Below are 19,009 nucleotides of genomic sequence, written 5' to 3'. Positions count from 1 at the left end.
GTCTTCTTGTATTAGTATTGCACTGAGTTATCAGTGAATCTGGAAATACTTAAATATATGTTTGTGTGGTATTTAGTAACTGGTTTGCCTTTTGATTATTTTCTTGAAGGAGTATGTGTATGTTGTTATTGATTTGTAAGGACTTTTTGTAGACTAAATTACAAAATTTACATACATTCCTGTTGGGCTTTTTTCTTCTTTAATTTTTTCTTTTTTTTTTTGTCTTTTTGTTGTTGTTGTTGCTATTTCTTGGGCCGCTCCCGCGGCATATGGAGGTTCCCAGGCTAGGGGTTGAATCAGAGCTGTAACCACCAGCCTACACCAGAGCCACAGCAACGCGGGATCCGAGCCGCGTCTGCAACCTACACCACAGCTCACGGCAACGCCGGATCATTAACCCACTGAGCAAGGGCAGGGACTGAACCCGCAACCTCATGGTTCCTAGTCAGATTCGTTAACCACTGCGCCACGACGGGAACTCCTAATTTTCTTTATAGTATTTTTAACATATATGAATTTTTGTGTGTATAGAGTCAAATCTATTTTTCATTGTCATTTGTGTTCTGTTATTTTTATGATTATGTTAAGATTTCACTTTTTTTTTTTTTTTGCTGCACCCACGGCATGTGGAAATTCCTGGGCCGTGGATCAAAACTGAGCTGCAGCTGTGACCTACACCCCAGCTGTGGCAATGCTGGGTCCTTAACCCACTGCACCAGGCCAGGGATCGAACCCATGCCTCAGCAGCAACCCAAGCCACCACAGAGACAACACTGAATCCTTAACCTGCTGTGCCACAGCAGCAACTTCCTGTTGTTACATTTAACTGTTTAATTCATCTGGAATTAATTTTGATATGTAGTGTGAGGGGAAAAGATCTAACCTTCATTTCAACCAAGGAGCCAATTAACTCTGAGTTGTCAATGGAATAATACTTCCTTTCACCCCAGGTTTTACACTGCTGCCATTCTCAGACAGTACATTTTTACAAATTCTAGAGTCTATTTCTGGGTGCTTTCCATTCCATTTGAGCTATGCCACGCCACTTAAGGTATTGTAGGTTTATAATTTTTTACTCACTGGAGGTTAAGAAAAACCACACTACTCATTTTTCAAAAGTTCCTTGGCTGTTTACACCTATTTATTTTTCCTGTACTTAGTAGAAGCACCTACTAAGGCTTTTCTTTGGAAAAGCAAAGTCTCTGCTGTTAGCTGGCTGTGAGGCAGAGCACTTTACCCCTCAGTGCCTCAGTTTCCTCATCTGTAAAGTGGAGAAAAGAGTATCTTCTTTGGCCCAACTTCCAGTATGATTGTGGGCATCAGAGTAGATGGCTATGAAAACATTGTGGAAAAGCAAAAAATGAAACCCAGTGTTTTTTTACAGTTGAAATAGGCAGGGATGGGGCGAAGGTCTTTGAATGAGCTATTAAGTGGATGGCGAGGTTGTGCTCGATTTTGGAGGCTTTGGCCCTGGAATCTCTCTCTCTCTCACAGAGCGCTTCGACCATCACTGCCCCTGGGTGGGTAATTGTGTTGGAAAGAGGAACTACCGCTACTTCTACCTCTTCATCCTTTCTCTCTCCCTCCTCACCATCTACGTCTTCGCCTTCAACATCGTCTATGTGGCCCTCAGTGAGTATGCAGGGCACTGTCTGTTGTTGGAGGGGCGGGTGGTGAGAGAAGCCTTGAGGACAGCCAGGAAGTGGTTGTGTATTTGCGCTGGGATTTTACCATGGGCAAGGCACCTAGGACCAGTTAAAAGCGAGCACTCCCCTTTGCTCTTGAGCAGGGCTCCAACCCTCAGCTCGCACCCGTCAGTGTTTACTGAGTGTGCTGGCCTTCTCAGTGGCCCTCTGCTGGGGACCGGGACCGTAATTACTGCTCTGTGCCTAGAGTTTTGGGCATTTATGAGGTGATCGCAAAGGTTGGGGATGTATTTTTAGCTGTATGTGTCCTCTCTTCTACTTTGTAAGACCTGCCTTGTGTCACGGGTTATACCAAATAAGTGTCTTTTGGTAGCTCATGGTCTACTTTGGAAGATAGAAAATATGCACCTATGTGTATGCACATGCACGCGCGCATGCGCGCGCGCGCACACACACACACACACACACACACACACACACACACACACACAAAAAACAGCCCAAAGGCAGATGGGATGTGGAGTGAAAGGAGTGGTCTTAATCAAGGCAGCTTCCTGGTAAGAGAGTTCTGAGCTGCATTTTGAACAATGGAGAGATACGGATTGGTGAAGAGAGAGGATTTCTCTTGGATATTTTTGATTTTTTGCATCCAAGAATGGATATCCTCCCCCACGCCCATAGCTGGAAGCTAGGGAAGGGCAGGGGAGCCAGGTGCTTGGCTTGTGCCCGACTCTAGTCCAGTGTTGGGCCCTGCATTGCAAAGGTAAACCCTTCAGTCAAGAGAGGTGTGACCCCTTGCCTGAACCAGGGCTTATCTCTTGCCAGCCGGTAACTAGGGAGGGAAGAAAGTGAGTAGGCACTAGGGTGAGTGCGTGTGTGGGTTTTTTGTTTGTTTTACTAAAGTTACTAACCTGTCTTTCTCCTCTTCCTCCCAATTTCACAGAATCCTTGAAAATTGGCTTCCTGGAGACATTGAAAGAAACTCCTGGAACATATCCTCCCCTGGCACCATGTCCCTGTGAAGCCCTCTTAAACTGCTTTTCAGCATGCTTTCTCTCCACACTTCTCCGCCATCTCATGTTTTTAGACGTCAGAGAGTGCCAGCATCTAAGATTGTTTAAATGTGGTCTTAGGAGTTCCTGTTGTGGTTCAGCGGGTTATGGACCTAACATCTCTGTAAAGATGCAGGTTCGATCCCTGGCCTCAATCAGTGGGTTAAGGATCCGGAATTGCCTCAAGCTTCAGCGTAGGTTGCAGATGCAGCTGGATCTGGTGTGTCTGTGGCTATGGTGTAGGCCAGCAGCTGTAGCTCCAATTTGACCCCTAGCCTGGGAACTTCCATATGCCGCGCAGGTGCAGCCCTGAAAAGACAAAAAAAAAAGTAGTCTTAGTGGTAACACCCAGAACAAAAGATGGCCAGGGCTTAAAGGGAGGTCTTTCCTTCACTGCATCCCTCCCAAGTCCTTCTGATCTCAGGCTCAGCCCTGCCTTCTCTAGTGGGCTGTACTTGTGTCACTTACTAGAAGTCCCTCCTTCCTGTTACAGCTAAGGCTTATTTTTATTTTGTACAGCAGTTACGTTTTTGAAAAGGAGATTCAGATGGGATTTCTGTAAATCACATTCTGGTTTTTTTTCCCCAATCTTTAAAGTTTTTTCCAAATTTCACCTGTTGTTTCATTTATGAATGTTTCTGTTGGTTTGTTTTTGTTTTGATTGCGCCTGAGGCTTGCAAAAGTTCCGGGGCCAGAGATCCAACCCACGCCCCACCAGCAACCCCAGCCACAGCAGTGACCATGCTGGATCCGTAACCCAGCGAACCACCAGGGAACTCATAAAGTTTATTTTTTGATGTGTTTTCCATTGGCACTGATGGCAACATTGTTTAGCTCGGAATCCCTCCTAAATGTCCCTTTTGAAGAGCTGATTTGAATAAACAAATACTTAAATACACTAGAGATGTCAGAGAGTTACTTGTAGTGAATAAAGAGGAGTCCTTTACCTTTCATAAGGGCTATAGCCCGTTCATTTAGATTTCATCTGTTGTTACATATGGATATATATTTGTGATCTGCATTCCGAGCAGTAAAGATGGTGTGACTGGTGCCAGGAGTATGGGCTGAGGCATCAGGTCCCCTGGTGTTGGCTTCTTCAACATTCCTTAACCTCACCTCACTGTTCTAGAAGTACTCATTTGCTTCTTCACACTCTGGTCCGTCGTGGGACTGACTGGATTCCACACTTTCCTTGTGGCTCTCAACCAGACAACCAATGAAGATGTGAGTCAGCTTTTCTCTCCTCATCACATATTCTTCCGCCAAAAGCCTATTCACTAATTACCTGCTAGAGAACTAAGTCTCCAGGGCCCGGGAGGTTGAGGCAGGCAGAGGCCAGGTATGGAGGCTGTGAACTCAGATGTGTGCAGGAGAAAGCAGACTGGCTTGTTAAGTGGAATGCCTGTAGGGAATTAGGAAGAAGAGATTGAATGGTTGGCTGGGCACAAGGTCTTCGGCATTTCATAGGCCCTTAAAGGCTAACTGCTGCCTCTGGAGTTGGAACGGAGACAGACGGTTGCATTGAAAAATCCTTGCTTTTAAAAAGTTACCCGACCATGGAGTTCCCGTTGTGGTGCAGCGGAAACAAATCCGACTAGCATCCATGAGGACGCAGGTTCGATCCCTGGCCTCGCTCAGTGGGTTAAGGATCTGGCGTTGCCGTGAGCTGTGGTGTAGGCTGGCAGCTGTAGCTCTGATTGGACCCCTAGCCTGGGAACCTCCATATGCCGTGGGTGCAGCCCAAAAAAGCAAAAAAAAAAAAAATAAAAATTAAAAACTAAAAAAAAAGTTACCCAACCAATCCATATTCATTGTAGAAAATCAGAAAATACAAATGAGCCAAAAATAGCAAATAAGTCCCGTAATTTTACCTCCTAGACATCACCGTTATTAATGGTATGAGCTGTAGTCTTCTAGACTTGTCTAGACTTACTCCCATGTTTGTCTGTGTGAACATATTATGTATCTTTAAATAGAAATAATACATAGCACTCTGCTTTTTTCACTCGTGAATATTTTTCCACGGCTGTGCATGTTTTTGTTTTTTTTTTCCTATTGTGGTAAAAGACACATAATGTAAAATGTATCGTCTTAACCATTTTTAAGCGTGCAGTTCTATGGCATTCCTATATTCACATTGTGCAACTATTACCACCATCCATCTCCAGCACTTTTTCATCTTCTCATGCAGCGTGTATTTCTTCAACATAATGTTTAATGTAAGCCTTGGCTTTTATCTTACAGATCAAAGGCTCATGGACAGGGAAGAATCGTGTTCAGAATCCCTACAGCCATGGCAACATTGTGAAGAACTGCTGTGAAGTGTTGTGTGGCCCCTTGCCCCCCAGGTACTTGGAGGACTAGAAGGTCCTGGAACTCTGGGGACGAGCAACTTGAGCTGATCCTGTCACGTGATGCCTTCTGAACATGGCCTCTTGGTGTCAGAGAGGTCTTGCCAGGGATTGTCCTCGGTGCCAGATCTACATGGACTGTAGACCCTGGGCTGGTTGTTTTGAAGGGCTGACCTTTTTTTTTCATTCTTATTTCATCTATTTGTTCCCTTGGTAACGTGGTCTTCCCTGGTTTGTGAAAGAAAAAGTGAATGGAAGGCAGGAGACGCGTGCTAAGATCAGGCTGGACTGCCCTAGGGCAGGTTTCTGTTTTCCAGCACACACAGGGAGGTTCAGGGGGCCGGGTGCATGGGGAGGTGGAGGCTTTGTTAACTCTCCCGTCTCCTTCAGCGTGCTGGATCGAAGGGGTATTTTGCCACTGGAGGAAAGTGGAAGTCGGCCTCCCAGTACTCAAGAGGCTAGCACCAGCCTCTTGCCTCAGAGCCCAGTAAGTGTTCCTGATTTTTTCAAAGGTTTATTTAGACTTTAAGACTGAGCCGGTGATAGAGGATGCAGGCTAAATTTACACCTTAGAGGTATAATTAGGCAGTTCTGTGTCCAGTCACTCCGACTTCCCTGTCTCTGATTCTGCCCTAACATTGCCTTAAGATCTTTGTGCCCTTGACATAGGTTACGATCGAGTCATTTTTTCAATATTCTGCTCGTGCTAGGGATACACCAGAGAACAAAGCACACGATGCCCCTGCTCTTAAGGAGGTCATTGTGTAGTGAGGACGAGAGAAGAGAAAACAGGCTATTAGTCGATGCTGTGAAAAGTGCCCTGAGGAAGCATAAACGCTGTAGGAGCAATGATAGGGGGCGGGGGAGTGGGTTGGAGTTAGTGATGCGGTTGCCTTGCTGGAAGGGGGCTTCCTCACTGGACTATGCAGATGTAGTGGAAACTCTCCCAGCTGTCCTGCTCAGATATGCTTTATAAAGTGTATTCCTAAAAAGTTATTAGTTGAACTTTCTTTTTTAATTTTTATTTTTATTTGTTTGTCTTTTGTCTTTCCAGGGCCACACCCGTGGCATATGGAAGTTCCCAGGCTAGGGGTCTAATCAGAGCTACAGCTGCCGGCCTATGCCACTGCCACTGCCACAGCCACAGCCACAGCCACAGCCACGCTAGATCCAAGCCGTGTCTGCAACCTGCAGCTCATGGCAACGCCAGATCCTTAACCCACTGAGCAAGACCAGGGCTCAAATCCACATCCTCATGGATATCAGTCGAGTTCATTACTTCTGAGCCACACCCGGAACTCCTGTCCATTTTTAAATTGATTTGTGTAGGATTTTTTATTGTTCAGCCAAAAGAATTCTTTATTCTGTATACAAGTCCCTTATCGGAGAAATGATTTGCAAATATTCTCCCATTCTGTGTATTTTTTCACTTTCTTGATGGTCTCCTTTGAAGCACAAAAAATTTCAATTTTGATGTACTGTAATTTATCTTTTTTTTCTTTGTTGCCCGTGCTTTTGTTGTCATTGCCTAACCCAATATCATGAAGATTTATGCCTCTCTTTTCTTCTAGAGTTTGATAATTTTAGCTCTTACATTTAAGTCTTTGATTCATTTTGGATTAGTTTTTCTATATTGTGTGAGGTAGGGGACTCAAATTATTTCTTTTGCATGTGGGTATCCAGTTGTCTCAGCACTGTTTGTTGAAGATTCCTTTGAATTGTCTTGGCACCCTTGTCAAAAATCAATTGACTATAAATGTGAGAGTTTGTTTCTGGACTCTCAGTCTTATTTCATTGATCAATATGTTTATTCTTATGCCAGAATTACACTGTCTGGGTCACTATGGCCTTGTAGTAAGTTGTGAAATTAGGAAGTGTGAGTCCTCCAAATTTATTTATTTATTTATTTATTTATTTATTTATTTATTTATTTAGCTTTTAAGGGCCGCACCCACGGCATATGGAAGTTCCCAGGCTGCACCCATGGCATATGGACGTTCCCAGGCTTCATATCGGAGCTACAGCTGCAGGCCTACGCCACAGCCACAGCAGCACTGGATCTGAGCCATGTCTGCGACCTACGCCGCAGTTCACGGCAACGCTGGATTCTTAACCCACTGAGCGAGGCCAGGGATCGAACCCCCTTCCTCATGCATCCTAGTCAGGTTCGTTAACTGCTGAGCCACGAAGGGAACCCCCCCAAATCTATTTTTTATTCAGTTGTTTTGGCTGTGCCCCCTTGGATCTCTCTATGAATGTAAGGATCAGCTCTCTGTTAGGACGGAGAGGAGATTGAGAACCGCCGTGTCAGGCCTTCTTAGACAGGTATGTTATAGCCATTCTGCTGTGAAGGAGGGAAGGCGGTCTGTGTAGTTATTTGTGGGCCCTTTTATTATGATCGTGAGTAATAATGGAGCTGTCTGTCCACAACAGACGATTAAGGGTGGCACTCACATACACTTCAGTTGCATTCTGCTGAGAAGAAATAGTCTGGTCCTGGTTCTGAGTGTGGTGTCGGTGGCAGCGTGTCTGTAGCATCAGTGCAGTTGATGGGCTCAGAGGGAGAGTTCGGTGTCAGTGGATTAGCTCCATTTGGCTCTTGAGGGAGAGCTTCCTATTGAGTTTGATACCTTTTCCTTCTCAGGCCCCGACAGAACATCTGAGCGCGAACGAGATGCCGGAGGATACCAGCACTCCTGAAGAGATGCCGCCCCCAGAGCCCCCAGAGCCCCCGCAGGAGGTGACCGAAGCTGAGAAGTAGCCCGTCTGTGGAAGAGACTTTTGTTGTGTTCAATTAGGGCTGTGAGAGATTTAAGGGGAGAAGATAAACCCGAGACAAAGAGCAAGTAAGCTGTCCCTGTTACTGTTTTTCCTTTGGTCTTTATTCACCCAGTTGTAAACTGGCATTTTCTTGCTGCAAACTTTTTTTAAGTTCTGGACTCCAAGCAGTCACAGAAGATGTCAGTCACCTCTGGTAACTGGACAAACGGGTCCCTTGGACCCTGGCCCTAGTTTTCCATGGCCTCAGCCGCGGAGCCTCCTCACACTCCCCTCTCTCCCCTCCAGATCCCAGCTCTCCTGCCTGGGGTCACTGGCCCGATGCTGGGGTTAAAGGTTCTTGAGACTGGCTCAGGTCCTCTCAAGCTGCTGCACACCGTGAATCCAGAGGCAGTCAGAGAGCTCTGGCTGGGGAATTGGAACTGGATTCTGGAGGCCTTCAGAGTAGAGGAGGATGGACAGTGGAGGGAGGGCTCTCCTGGCTACTAAGTGCCAACATTGCCAGCACATCCTTTCAGGAATGGGGCAGATAGCTCCCACTCGTATTACTTATGTAGCTTCTCTTGTGTCACCTGTCCACTCTCTAACACCCGAGCCCACTCTTTTCCAGTGAGATGTATGTAAGTAGTTGCAGTATAGATAACAATTGCCATTTCTCGTAGACTACCCAGAAACTTCCTAATATCCGTGCCATTCTCAGCAAGAACTTAGGAGATGCCAGCGGCATGGCTCCTCGCACTCCCTGTCTCATCTCTCCTCCTCTCTCATTAGCCCCTTTTCATTTGTTTCCCTTCTGACTCTTGCTCCCGTCAGGAGCAGGAACGGCAGTAATAAGAGTCTGCACTTCAGTGGTTCCTTTTCCTCAGAGGAAGCCCAAGTGCTCGCTGAAACACTACCCCCTCAGACTCCCTGTGTGCGGCCCGCCGAGGCCCTGTATGCACAAATGGGGAAACCAAGGCACAGAGAGGCTCTCCTCTCCTCTCCTCTTCCCCTTATGTCCCCTCAAAAAGGAAAAAAGGAAAAAAAAAAAAAAAAAAAAGAATAACCAGTACTTCCATTAGGCCTCGGCTGCACGAGGCGGGAAAGGCCCGCACTGCTGCCCTCCCGGGTGACCCACTCCAAGGCTTTGGCCCACCTCGGGCTTGGTAACCACACCCGGGGCTTCCTCCGGGCCCCGCTCTTCCAGCACTTCCACCGGCAGAGTCCCAGAGCCGCTTGCCCCTGGGGGTGGGCTGCGGCCCCCAGCCAGCTCTGCTCAGGACCTGCTCTATTTCAGGGAAGAAGATTTATGTATTATATGTGGCTATATTTCCTAGAGCACCTGTGTTTTTCTCTAAGCCAGGGTCCTGTCTGGATGACTTATGGGGTGGGAGGGAGTGTAAACCAGAACTTTTAATCTATTGGAAGGTGATTAAACTGTGTCTAATGCAAACTGCCTGCCTCCTCCTTCCCCCCTTGCATTTCAAGAACCACCGCGGGGCGTGAATGTCTTTGTGGGGGGTGGGGGGGTTGAAGGGGTTGCTTGTTACTGCCCATATTTCCATGTTCCGGGGGACGCTTGGGCTGGAGAGCTCCCAAACTCTCCATCGATCTATAGGACATCCTGGGTTGAGGTTTACCTTCTCCTGGACCATGACAAAAGGGCTCTCAAGGCCATGTACAGTGTGAGCAAGATTGGGAGGGCAGGGGGTTATATTAAATGAAGGGAACGAGTTCTTTATGAGGGTATGGTTTTTATGCAGATGGATGCTGTTAATTGCAAGTGAATCTCGGTTATTAAAGCAGGCTCATCAGGGCCTCCCCTTGGACATATTTTGTTAGTGATCTTTTATAAGTGATGGTATATATTTCTTTTTAAATGGTCTGTAATCAAGATTTCTTACCAATTTCTGTCTCCCTCTTCCCAGTTAATGAGAAGTAATGAAATTTGGCTGCTCCCAGATTTGTCTCTCCACCTCCCTCTTTTCCTTGGAGCAGGATTCGAGTGTAGCAATCCTAAGAGGGACAGCGGGAGACTGGCACTCTGATGAGATTCCTCTCCTCTCTGCCTCTACTTTCCCATTCTTTTTCTGGCTCTCTCAGTGTTGTCGTTGTGCTTAAGTTTTAGTTAGTTCAGAATAAGGCCAAGCCAGAGAGTTGAGAAGATAGATTTTTCCAATTAACCTGCCACTCAGATGAACCCCTTTTCAGTCAGTTCTCAGCCCATCTCCTCTCCCCTCTGCCAGCTCACGAGAGCCGCTCTTCTGGTGACCCTTGGGTCAGTTAGAGAAGCTTTCTTTTTCCGAAGTGAAGAGTCAAAATGGAAACCCCTGATCACGGGTGTGAGAAGATTGTTTTCTTTTTAAGTTTCTGCTTTTTCCGACTCTCTGCCCTTGTTCTTTTCCTTTCTAAATCTTCTGCATTTAAGACCTTGGCCTGAAGATCTGTCCCATTCATACCAGCTGGGACTGTTCCTAGTCTGAGTTCTGCTCAGAGGGGAGATTGAAGAATGGCTTCTTCCCTGGGGAATAGGCCTTAAATTGTTCCCTCTTTCAATGGCTGACCTCTTGCCACCTCTCCCCTTCCTCGCCAGTCCTTAGGTTTCCTATGCACCCCACTTCCCCAGGCCAGGTTGGTTGGCAGGAATCCAAAACCTCTGGGGATTGGTGGAATTTGGCTCTTCAGGGCCTGTTTTGTTTTCTTTTGTTTTGTTTGGCCGCATGCCACGGAGGCGTGCAGAAGTTCCTCAGCCAGGGATCAGGGATCGAACCCAAGCCACAGCAGTGACAACACTGGATCCCTAACTGCTAAGCCACCAGGGAACTCCTTTGGGGCCTTTTTTTTCCCATGTCCACTTGGCCCTGGGGGCCTCCTTGCCCCAGTATAGAGAGCACCTTCTCCCTCTTTGCTTTTTTCCCTAGCGGCAGCGGTGAGTTCTAATTCTGTAACAGCTCAACTTCATTCTTCCTGCCCTGACTTGTCCGCCTTTACACCTAAGGCCTCTCTTCCTACCCACCAAATCTCTTTACCTTGTTGGGGGAAAAAGAAGTATTTTGTTTTTAAATCTATTTTCTAACTTAAATGCAATTTAATATGTGAATCTCTGCACTTTTGTGTGAGTCTGCAAATGTGTATGTTCGGTGGGTTTTCACTCTCTGGTGTTTTGTAATAAAGAAATCCTTCTTTTTGGGGGGGAAGCCAATTAATGAAGTAGACTTGAATGGTTTTAGAAATACAGGGATGTCTGTTTCTTTGTGCTTCTGCCTCATTTCTTTACTTGTGCCTAGTGTGAGTGACCGGACCCCTCCTCCACCTTTTGACCCCCTTCCTTTGAGAGGGTTCTCAGCCTAGTGGGGCAGAGAGAGGGACCCTACTGTGTCTGGTACCTCTCTGGGACCACTTGGATTGGCTCAACTGGTAACCTAGCAACCTAGCCCTCCTCCCTCTCCCGGTGGCCTGGCCCTGTTAGTCCTTTTCTTCCAGCTCGGTTCATTTTATACCCCTGAGGCTGGGGCCAGGCTAGGGAAAAATCACCAAGGGATCATAGTAAATGGTCTTAAACAAGTGATAATTTGCTCTTGTGCCTTCGTGTTGCTAAAGAAGACCGGTGCTTCCAATAATTCAAAAAGCCTTAAGAATACATTCTAGTAATTGCTTGCTGTCTTAGGCAGTGGGTTCTGGAAATAGTATCGAAGGCTAAAACTGAGACTATCATTAGTTTTAAAGGAAGCAAGCCCAACTCACAAAGAAGGGAGGAGTCATTGTGTTTTTCATGTTTGGGATAAATATGAAAGAGGAATTGGAAGTAGAAATCTGCTTCTGTAAACAATCAAATGCCCTGTAGGACATCAGTGTAGGTAGAAAAATGTAGCATGATTATCCGGGTCAAATTATTACCCAAGTAAACTCAAAACGTACTTTTATAGTTTAAATATCAGACACTGAATTTCCAGTTACGCAGTAATTGTGTAAATTGAGGGAAGAGGGTACTTCAGAACTTTACCAATAGTTGTGACTTTTAAAAATCATGTCACCAGGAGTCCCTGTTGTGGTGCAGTGGAAGCAAATCTGACCAGTATCCATGAGGTTGTGGGTTCCATCCCTGGCCTCGATCAGTGGGTAGGGGATCTCAGGTGTTGCCCTGAGCTGCAGTGTAGGCTGCGGACATGGCTCGGATCCCACGTTGCTGTGGCTGTGGTGTAGACCAGCAGCTGTAGCTCCGATTCGACCCCTAGCCTGGGAGCGTCCATATGGCACAGGTGTGGCCCTAAAAGCAATCCCATTCATGGATTTTTTTTTTTTTTTTTGGTCATTTTAGGGCTGAACCCTCAGCATATCAAAGTTCCCAGGCTAGGGATCGAACTGGAGCTGCAGTTGCTGGCCTACACCACAGCCACGGCAATTCAGAGTCCGAGCCATGTCTGCAACCTACACCACAGCTCATGGCAATGCCTGATCCTTTAACTCACCGAGCGAGGCCAGGGATCGAACCTGAATCCTCAGGGATACTAGTTGGATTCTTAACCTGCTGAGCCACAGTGGGAACTCCCCATTCATGGATTTTTAAGTTACCAATACGATGTACCTGTCTTAGTCGTCCTTTGTAGTTGTTGCATTCACAATGAATCTGCATATACAAGTGGAAGCATCTGATTGTTAGATCTTTTAGTATTATCTTGCACAGGCATTACGTACTGGAATATATATTATCTTGTTTTGGTTTGGGGGGTTTTTGGCCATGCCTGCAGCATATAGATGTTTCCAGGCCAGGGATCAAACCCGTGCCACAGCGGTAACAATGCCAGATCCTTAACCTGCTCAGCCACCAAGGAACTCCTGAAATATATATTATCTTATTAGAAACTCATTTTTATTTTTCCTTTATACTATAGTTAGTGTATTATATTGCTATTCTGGAAATTATATCTATATTAACTATGAAATTCATTTCAAGGTAGCAAAGGGTACATTACAAGGTATTGTATACACTAAGAGAGGGGTGGGGCTGACAGGGTTGAGAATTGTTGGACTAGATTATCTCAAAGGTTCCTTTCTACCCTCTAAATATTTAGAAAATTCAGAAAATCAACAAACATCCCCCCATTCCCCTACACTGTTAATGTGCTTTTTAAATTCTGAAAGTAGGAGTTCCTGTCGTGGCGCAGCAGCAGAAACAAATCCGGCTAGGAACCATGAGGTTGCAGGTTCGATCTCCAGCCTAGCTCAGCGGGTTAAGGATCCGGTGTTGCCGTGAGCTGTCGTGTAGGTTGCAGACGTGGCTTGGATCTTGTGTTGCTGTAGGTCTTGGGTAGGCTGGCAGCAACAGCTCAGATTAGACTCCTAGTCTGGGAATCTCCATATTCCATGGGTGCGGCCCTAAAAGGACAAAAGACCAAAAATAAATAAATAAATTCTGAAAGTAACGAATTTAAAAGTAACACATTTTGGAGTTTCCGGGTAGTGGTTGGGGATTTGGCATTGTCACGGCTGGGAACTTCTGTGTGCTGCAGGTGCGGCCAAAAAAAAAAAAAGTACCACATGCTGAAATTTTTGAAAAGACAGGAAAGTAAGATCGAAAAAAATCACTGTGGCACAATGGGATCTGCGATGTCTCTGGAGCACTGGGATGCAGGTTCGATCCTGGCCTGGCACAGTGGGTTAAGGATCCGAATTCACACTGTGGTTGCAACTGCAGTGCAGATCTGATTCTTAGCCTGGGCACTCCATATATCATGGAATGGCCAAAAAGGAAAAAAAAAAACACTCAAAAACTCATCACCAAATACAATAATCACTGTTAATGTTTTGGTGTATTTCTGTGCATACATATATTTGAAGCTAACTAGAATTCAACTGTAAATATGGTTTTATAATCCCGCTTTTTTATTTAACATTAGAAATTATTTGAAAACGCTTCTTTTTTCTTGTCTTTTTTTTAGGGCCACACCCGTGGCATATGGAAGTTCCCAGGCTAGGGATCGAATCAGAGTCGTAGCTGCTGGCCTATACCACAGCCACAGCAACGCCAGATCCAAGCTGCATCTGAGACCTGCACCACTGCTCACGGCGACGCCGGATCCTTAACTCAGTGATTGAGGCCAGGGGTCGAACCCAAGTCCTTGTAGATACTAGTCAGGTTCGTTACTGCTGAGACACCATAGGAACTCCTGAAAATGCTTCTTAATGACTCCTTAGTATGTACATTACCTTTCCCCTATTGTCAGACATTTAGAAGTCTCCAGCTTTTGGGGTTTTGTTTTTGTTTTTGTTTTTGTTTTTCTTTTTTCGGCTGCACGTGTAGCATATGGAAGTTTCTGGGCCAGGGATCGAATCCTAGCTGTATCTGTGACCTATGCCACAGCTGCAGCAATGCTGGATCCTTAACCCACAGTGGGCTGAGTATCGAACCGGCAATGCCATGGAGACTGGATTGGTAACCGACTGTGCCACAGGGGAGCGTCTCCAATTTTTCATTAACAGAAATATTGCTGTGATGAACTTCCTTATGTATGGTTATATCTGTGATTATTTTCTTAGGATAGATTCCTGGCGTTGGAATTTCTTAGGATAGATTCCTGAGTCAAAGGGAATGAGTGCTCTTTTAAAGGCTCTTGATAAATATGGCCCAATTGCTTTACGGAAAGGCTGACCCAGTTTGTTCTACCAGCTTTGTAGCAGAGAACCTCCCTCAGTGAGCCTCATTTAAACACTTGGTCATGTGATGGTTAGCTGTAAACCGGTATCTTGGTGTCTTCATTTCTTAATTTCTATTTCTTCTGTTAATAAGGAGGTTAAACATTTTCCACACCTCCCCGCTGCCTTATGTTTCTTGCCATTTGTATTCCGTGAATTGGCTAGCCAAGTCCCTGGTTTATCATTCTTCTGGCATTAGAGGGTTTTCTACTCAATAAATGAAAGCCTGGAGCTCACCATCCAGCATGGGCCAGGAAGTGAGGGGCCTTGATTTAAAAGTGGTTTTACAACTCTGGAGCACGGTGTAGAATTACCTCCCCAACGTTCCATGTCCCTTCGCTTTCTTTCTTTTTTTTTTTTCTTTGTTTTTCAGGGTGGCACCCGCAGCATATGGAGCTTCCCAGACTAGGGGTCGAGTCGGAGCTACTGCTGCCAGCCTACACCACAGCCACAGCAACACAGGATCTGAGCCGCATCTGTGACCTACACCACAGCTCACGGCAACGCCGGATCCTTAACCCACTGAGTGAGGCCAGGGATTGAACCTGTGTCCTCATGGATACTAGTTGGATTGTTTAATGCTGCGCCACAATGGGAATGCCTCCCTTCGCTTTCTTCAAGCCCTCCTTCCACTGCCTTTTCTGCCAGCCACTGCCCAGCTTCAGCTATCTGACTGTTCCACCTTGGCTAGGTGGCTTATAGTTTTGTGCCTGGGCTCTAATAAATAAATAAATAAATACAACCTGGGCTCTGTCAGTGACATCCCTGAAAGGCAAACTTTAATCACGTGGTCTGTGTTGCTGTGCGTGCTCTCTCTCTCACCAAAAAAAAAAAAAACTAAGTACCGTGACTTAGTTAAGGTCACAGGGACAGCTACTGGTAGAGCTGAGACCAAAATCCAGATGTCCTCACTCCCAGTCCAGAGGGGTCTCGGGCATAACCCATTGCCTCTCAGTCAAGCAGGAATAGACAGAAAATGGGGGTTAAATAATTCCAAGTGTCACTTGATGAAATGAGCCTTTCCTTTATTTAACGTTCAGTGAATATATGTAGAAAACTCGATCATGCACTAGGATTGACTTTAGGAGAAATTGCATTGCAGACCCCATTCTCTTGTGAGTTGAGAAACAACAGTGATTCTAGGATTTTTTTTTTTTTTTTTTGCCGTTTTGGATGAATTTTGCCAACGATCTCTCCATTTGAGGCATTTTCTCAATGATCTCTCAATGTTAGCCAGACTATATATGGTCAGGCTGCTATGGGGGTGGTTATTGGGTTTGTGTTTTCAACTTAAATCTCTTAGGTCTCCCTCCAGACCCCTGCACTTAGGTTGAACTGATGGTGAGGTTTCTTCAGCACAGAAAGTCAGGAAGTTGCCTCCCTGGGTTCCCACAGTCAAATTGCCTGTCCCTTTGTGAGGGCCGTGGCCCCAGGCTCTTTCTGACGCTCTCCCTGGCAGGTCCCAGAGGCAGGAGTATACAAATGCTATATTGGTAACTGTGAAATTATAGGAAAAGGTGAAGCCTACATATCAAGTGCTATAGAATTCCGTTTATTTAGGGCCTTCCTGGAGGAGGAGGGTTGGCTGGGTCTAGAGGGGAGGCAGTTCCTTCCCACTTGATTGTGTTGGGGCCTGAATAATACTTAGTGTGGCCGGCGGCGTTGTGTGAGAAGCTAAGGTAGCTGCTATTGTGAAGGTGTGGTGGGGGAGCCACTTCTTTTCCCCAGCTGGGAAACTTCATACCTCATCCTGAATTTCCTGACTTGGGAGGCAGGAAGGTGCTGGACCTCACCGAGACTAAGGAGACTACCGTGATCACTGCCCTTTTTTGCCCTTTGCAGACCTCTTTTAGCTTTTGTTTTAATGCTCTTGATCTCTAATGGCCTCAGTGTGGCTTCCTCTTCTGGGAAAAACTTGGGCGGGGTTTCTAGGAGAGAGTCAGGGGAGTTCCTGTTGTGGCTCAGTGGGTTAAGAACCTGACGTCGTGTCCAGGAGGATGTGGGTTCGATCCCTGGCCTCGCCCAGTGGGTTAAGGATCTGGCGTTGCCATGAGCTGCGGTGTAGGTCACAGATGTAGCTTGGATCCCACGTTGCTGTGGCTGTGGTGTAGGTTGACAGCTGTAGCTCCGATTAACCCCTAGCCCGGGAACTTCCATATGCCACAGGTGCAGCCCGAAAAAGACAAAAAAAAAAAAAGAGAGAGAGAGAGAGAGAGAGTCAGAAGCAGTGGCTGGGGCCTGTGTCAGACCACGTTGCTCTAGGGTTTGGATGGTGGCAGGCGAGCGAATTTGTGGAGGCGAGAGCCTTTGTTGTGGGGGTGTGGGGGAGCTGATCAGGACCTACCTGGGGAGGTCCAAGGTATTGTCGTGAGAAACAGAGGCAGCGAGTGAGAGGGGAGATGGTTTAGCTGGAATGTGCTGATACCCCCAGCTGCTTCCCCTGATGGGCTGAACTACTGAGGAGCTGGCTAGACTCTCTCTTATTGTGTCTGGCCTTTATCCCCTTCCTTCTCGCAGCCCAAGATGTCCAAGGGAGGTGCCTAAAATAAGCCTGCTATCCAGGGCTGACCATCGTGCTGTGGGCTCGCCAGAGCCAGGGCTGCCCCAGGCTTCTCAGGGGGACTTTCTCCCCATGACCAGCCTCTCTGGACACCAGAGCTGGCACCCTATACCCTTGAATCCCAGCACCCTCTGGGAGCTTCGATAGAGCTTGTCTCTGGGCTACAGCAGTTAGTCTGCAGACAAGCACATGTCAACGCGGCCTTTGTGCCTGTTCTTGAGCTCGACACCTTGGAGGTTACAGAAAAGGTCAAAGAACCCCACCATTTATTGTTACTATGTGCTGAGAACTTTATACACTATCTCGTTAATTTTTCTGACAACCCCAAGAGGTAGGTATTATTAACTCATTCTTCTTTTCTTGGTGTTTAATTTTTAATTAATTAATTAATTAATTTTGCATTTTAGGGCTGCACCTGTAGCATATGGAGGTTCCCAGGCTAGGGGTTGAATCGGAGCTCCAGCTACCAGCCTACGCCACAGCCATAACAACGTGGAATCTAAGCCACGTCTGCGACCTACACCACAGCTCACGGCAACGCCAGATCCTTAACCCACTGAGCGAGGCCAGGGATCGAACCCGCAACCTCATGGTTCCTAGTCGGATTCATTTCTGCTGTGCCACAACGGGAACTCCTTAAATTATTTTAAAATCGAGATATAATTAATATACAACATTGTGTACATTTAAGGTATGCGATGTATTGTTGATATATTTATGTATTGCCGTATAAACCATTATTCTTATTTTATAGAAAAGAAGTGTACAGGAATATAATTACCTGAAATTACGCAACTAGTGATTGGTGGAACCAGGATCGGAAGACACTATAGCTTAACTCCAAAGCCTTTGCTCTGGGTCACTACACTACCTAGGGGTTCAAGGTGAGATGGGCCTTGAAAGGAGTGAAATGGAGGTAGCAGGACAGTGACACGTTATCACTCATTGAGCATGGATTTTGTGCTCGACAGTACGCTTTTACATATATACGCTAGTTCATTCCATCTGTGTAACAATCCCGTGAGGCTCCACTGTACTGATGTGGACAGTGAGGCTCAAGGAGGTTAAGTGGCTTGTCCAAGGTGACCCAGCTAGTGGGTGACAGAGCCAAGACTTGAACTCATGTTGGCCAGAGCTACTAACCGCTAGGCCTTATCTGCCCTAAAGGAGCCTCCACTTGCTGCAGGGACCCAAGGGCACAGGAAGAAGGCCATGGTCCTCATGAGCCAGCCCACCCCCCACCCTTCCAAGGGGAGCTAGAGGCTGTGGCCCCCTGCGCCTCGGACATCCAGGCCGGGGGGGGCGGGGAGAGGGCTTCCCGCTGTGAAGACTCTGCCTCATGGACACCAGCCCTTGGTTTGCTGGGCTCGGGGCCCCACTTGGCATCTGCAGGAGGGGCTTTGGGCCCTGAGCTGCAGACCCGCCGAGACACTGCCTCTCTTGCTCTCAGGATCTGGCCTATGGTCTACATTTCCTCATTGCGCTTCCTCACCAGCCCCTCCCAAAACCCAGTGATCACTGGAGCCCTTACACAACTACCTGCTTTCTACCTGTATTCAGCCCACTGGCCAAACTGAAGCTCCGTAAGTCTGAGATGTCCCCTGTTCCCCTCCCCAGAGCAGGGGAGGATTTCAAAACATCATTTTCTCAGTCATTCCTCTTATTCTTCTACTTTCCTTTTCCCAGCTTGGAGCTAATAGGTATTACTCTGGGGGTTAAAAGATGTTGGCGTCTCCTCTGATAGGCTCCCCTTGGAGTGTATGGATTTTAAGCGCTTTGAGTCTTACTTACCCCCACTCTCTATCTTTCCAGAAGCCTGTATCAAAAGGCAACAGGATAATGACTTTGCTGCTACCTTAAATTGGAGGCTTAGGTCTGTTTGTTTATTTAGTTAATTTCATTGTTTTCAAAAATTAAGTGTTCCTTTTCATAGATATAAAAATAATACTT

At 46.5% G+C, this 19,009-nt stretch overlaps 1 protein-coding gene across 2 annotated transcripts in view; it reads left to right on the top strand.

The window, feature by feature from the left end:
• The window catches only part of ZDHHC9 (zinc finger DHHC-type palmitoyltransferase 9), a 35,591-nt gene extending 26,332 nt beyond the window's left edge, over positions 1 to 9,259 (top strand). For both annotated transcript variants that reach the window (XM_047765003.1, XM_047765002.1), the window contains 6 exons: positions 1,495 to 1,632; positions 2,590 to 2,638; positions 3,820 to 3,922; positions 4,943 to 5,046; positions 5,440 to 5,536; positions 7,694 to 9,259. In XM_047765003.1, coding sequence (XP_047620959.1) covers positions 1,495 to 1,632; positions 2,590 to 2,638; positions 3,820 to 3,922; positions 4,943 to 5,046; positions 5,440 to 5,536; positions 7,694 to 7,810 — 608 coding nt within the window. In that variant the 3' untranslated portion in view covers positions 7,811 to 9,259. The remainder of the gene's footprint in view (positions 1 to 1,494; positions 1,633 to 2,589; positions 2,639 to 3,819; positions 3,923 to 4,942; positions 5,047 to 5,439; positions 5,537 to 7,693) is intronic.
• Positions 9,260 to 19,009: the final 9,750 nt, after the last annotated feature.

The sequence above is a fragment of the Phacochoerus africanus genome, chromosome X (genome assembly GCF_016906955.1).
Source record: "Phacochoerus africanus isolate WHEZ1 chromosome X, ROS_Pafr_v1, whole genome shotgun sequence".
In the NCBI taxonomy this organism is placed as follows: Eukaryota; Metazoa; Chordata; class Mammalia; order Artiodactyla; family Suidae; genus Phacochoerus; species Phacochoerus africanus.
This window is presented reverse-complemented; position numbering and strand designations above follow the sequence as displayed.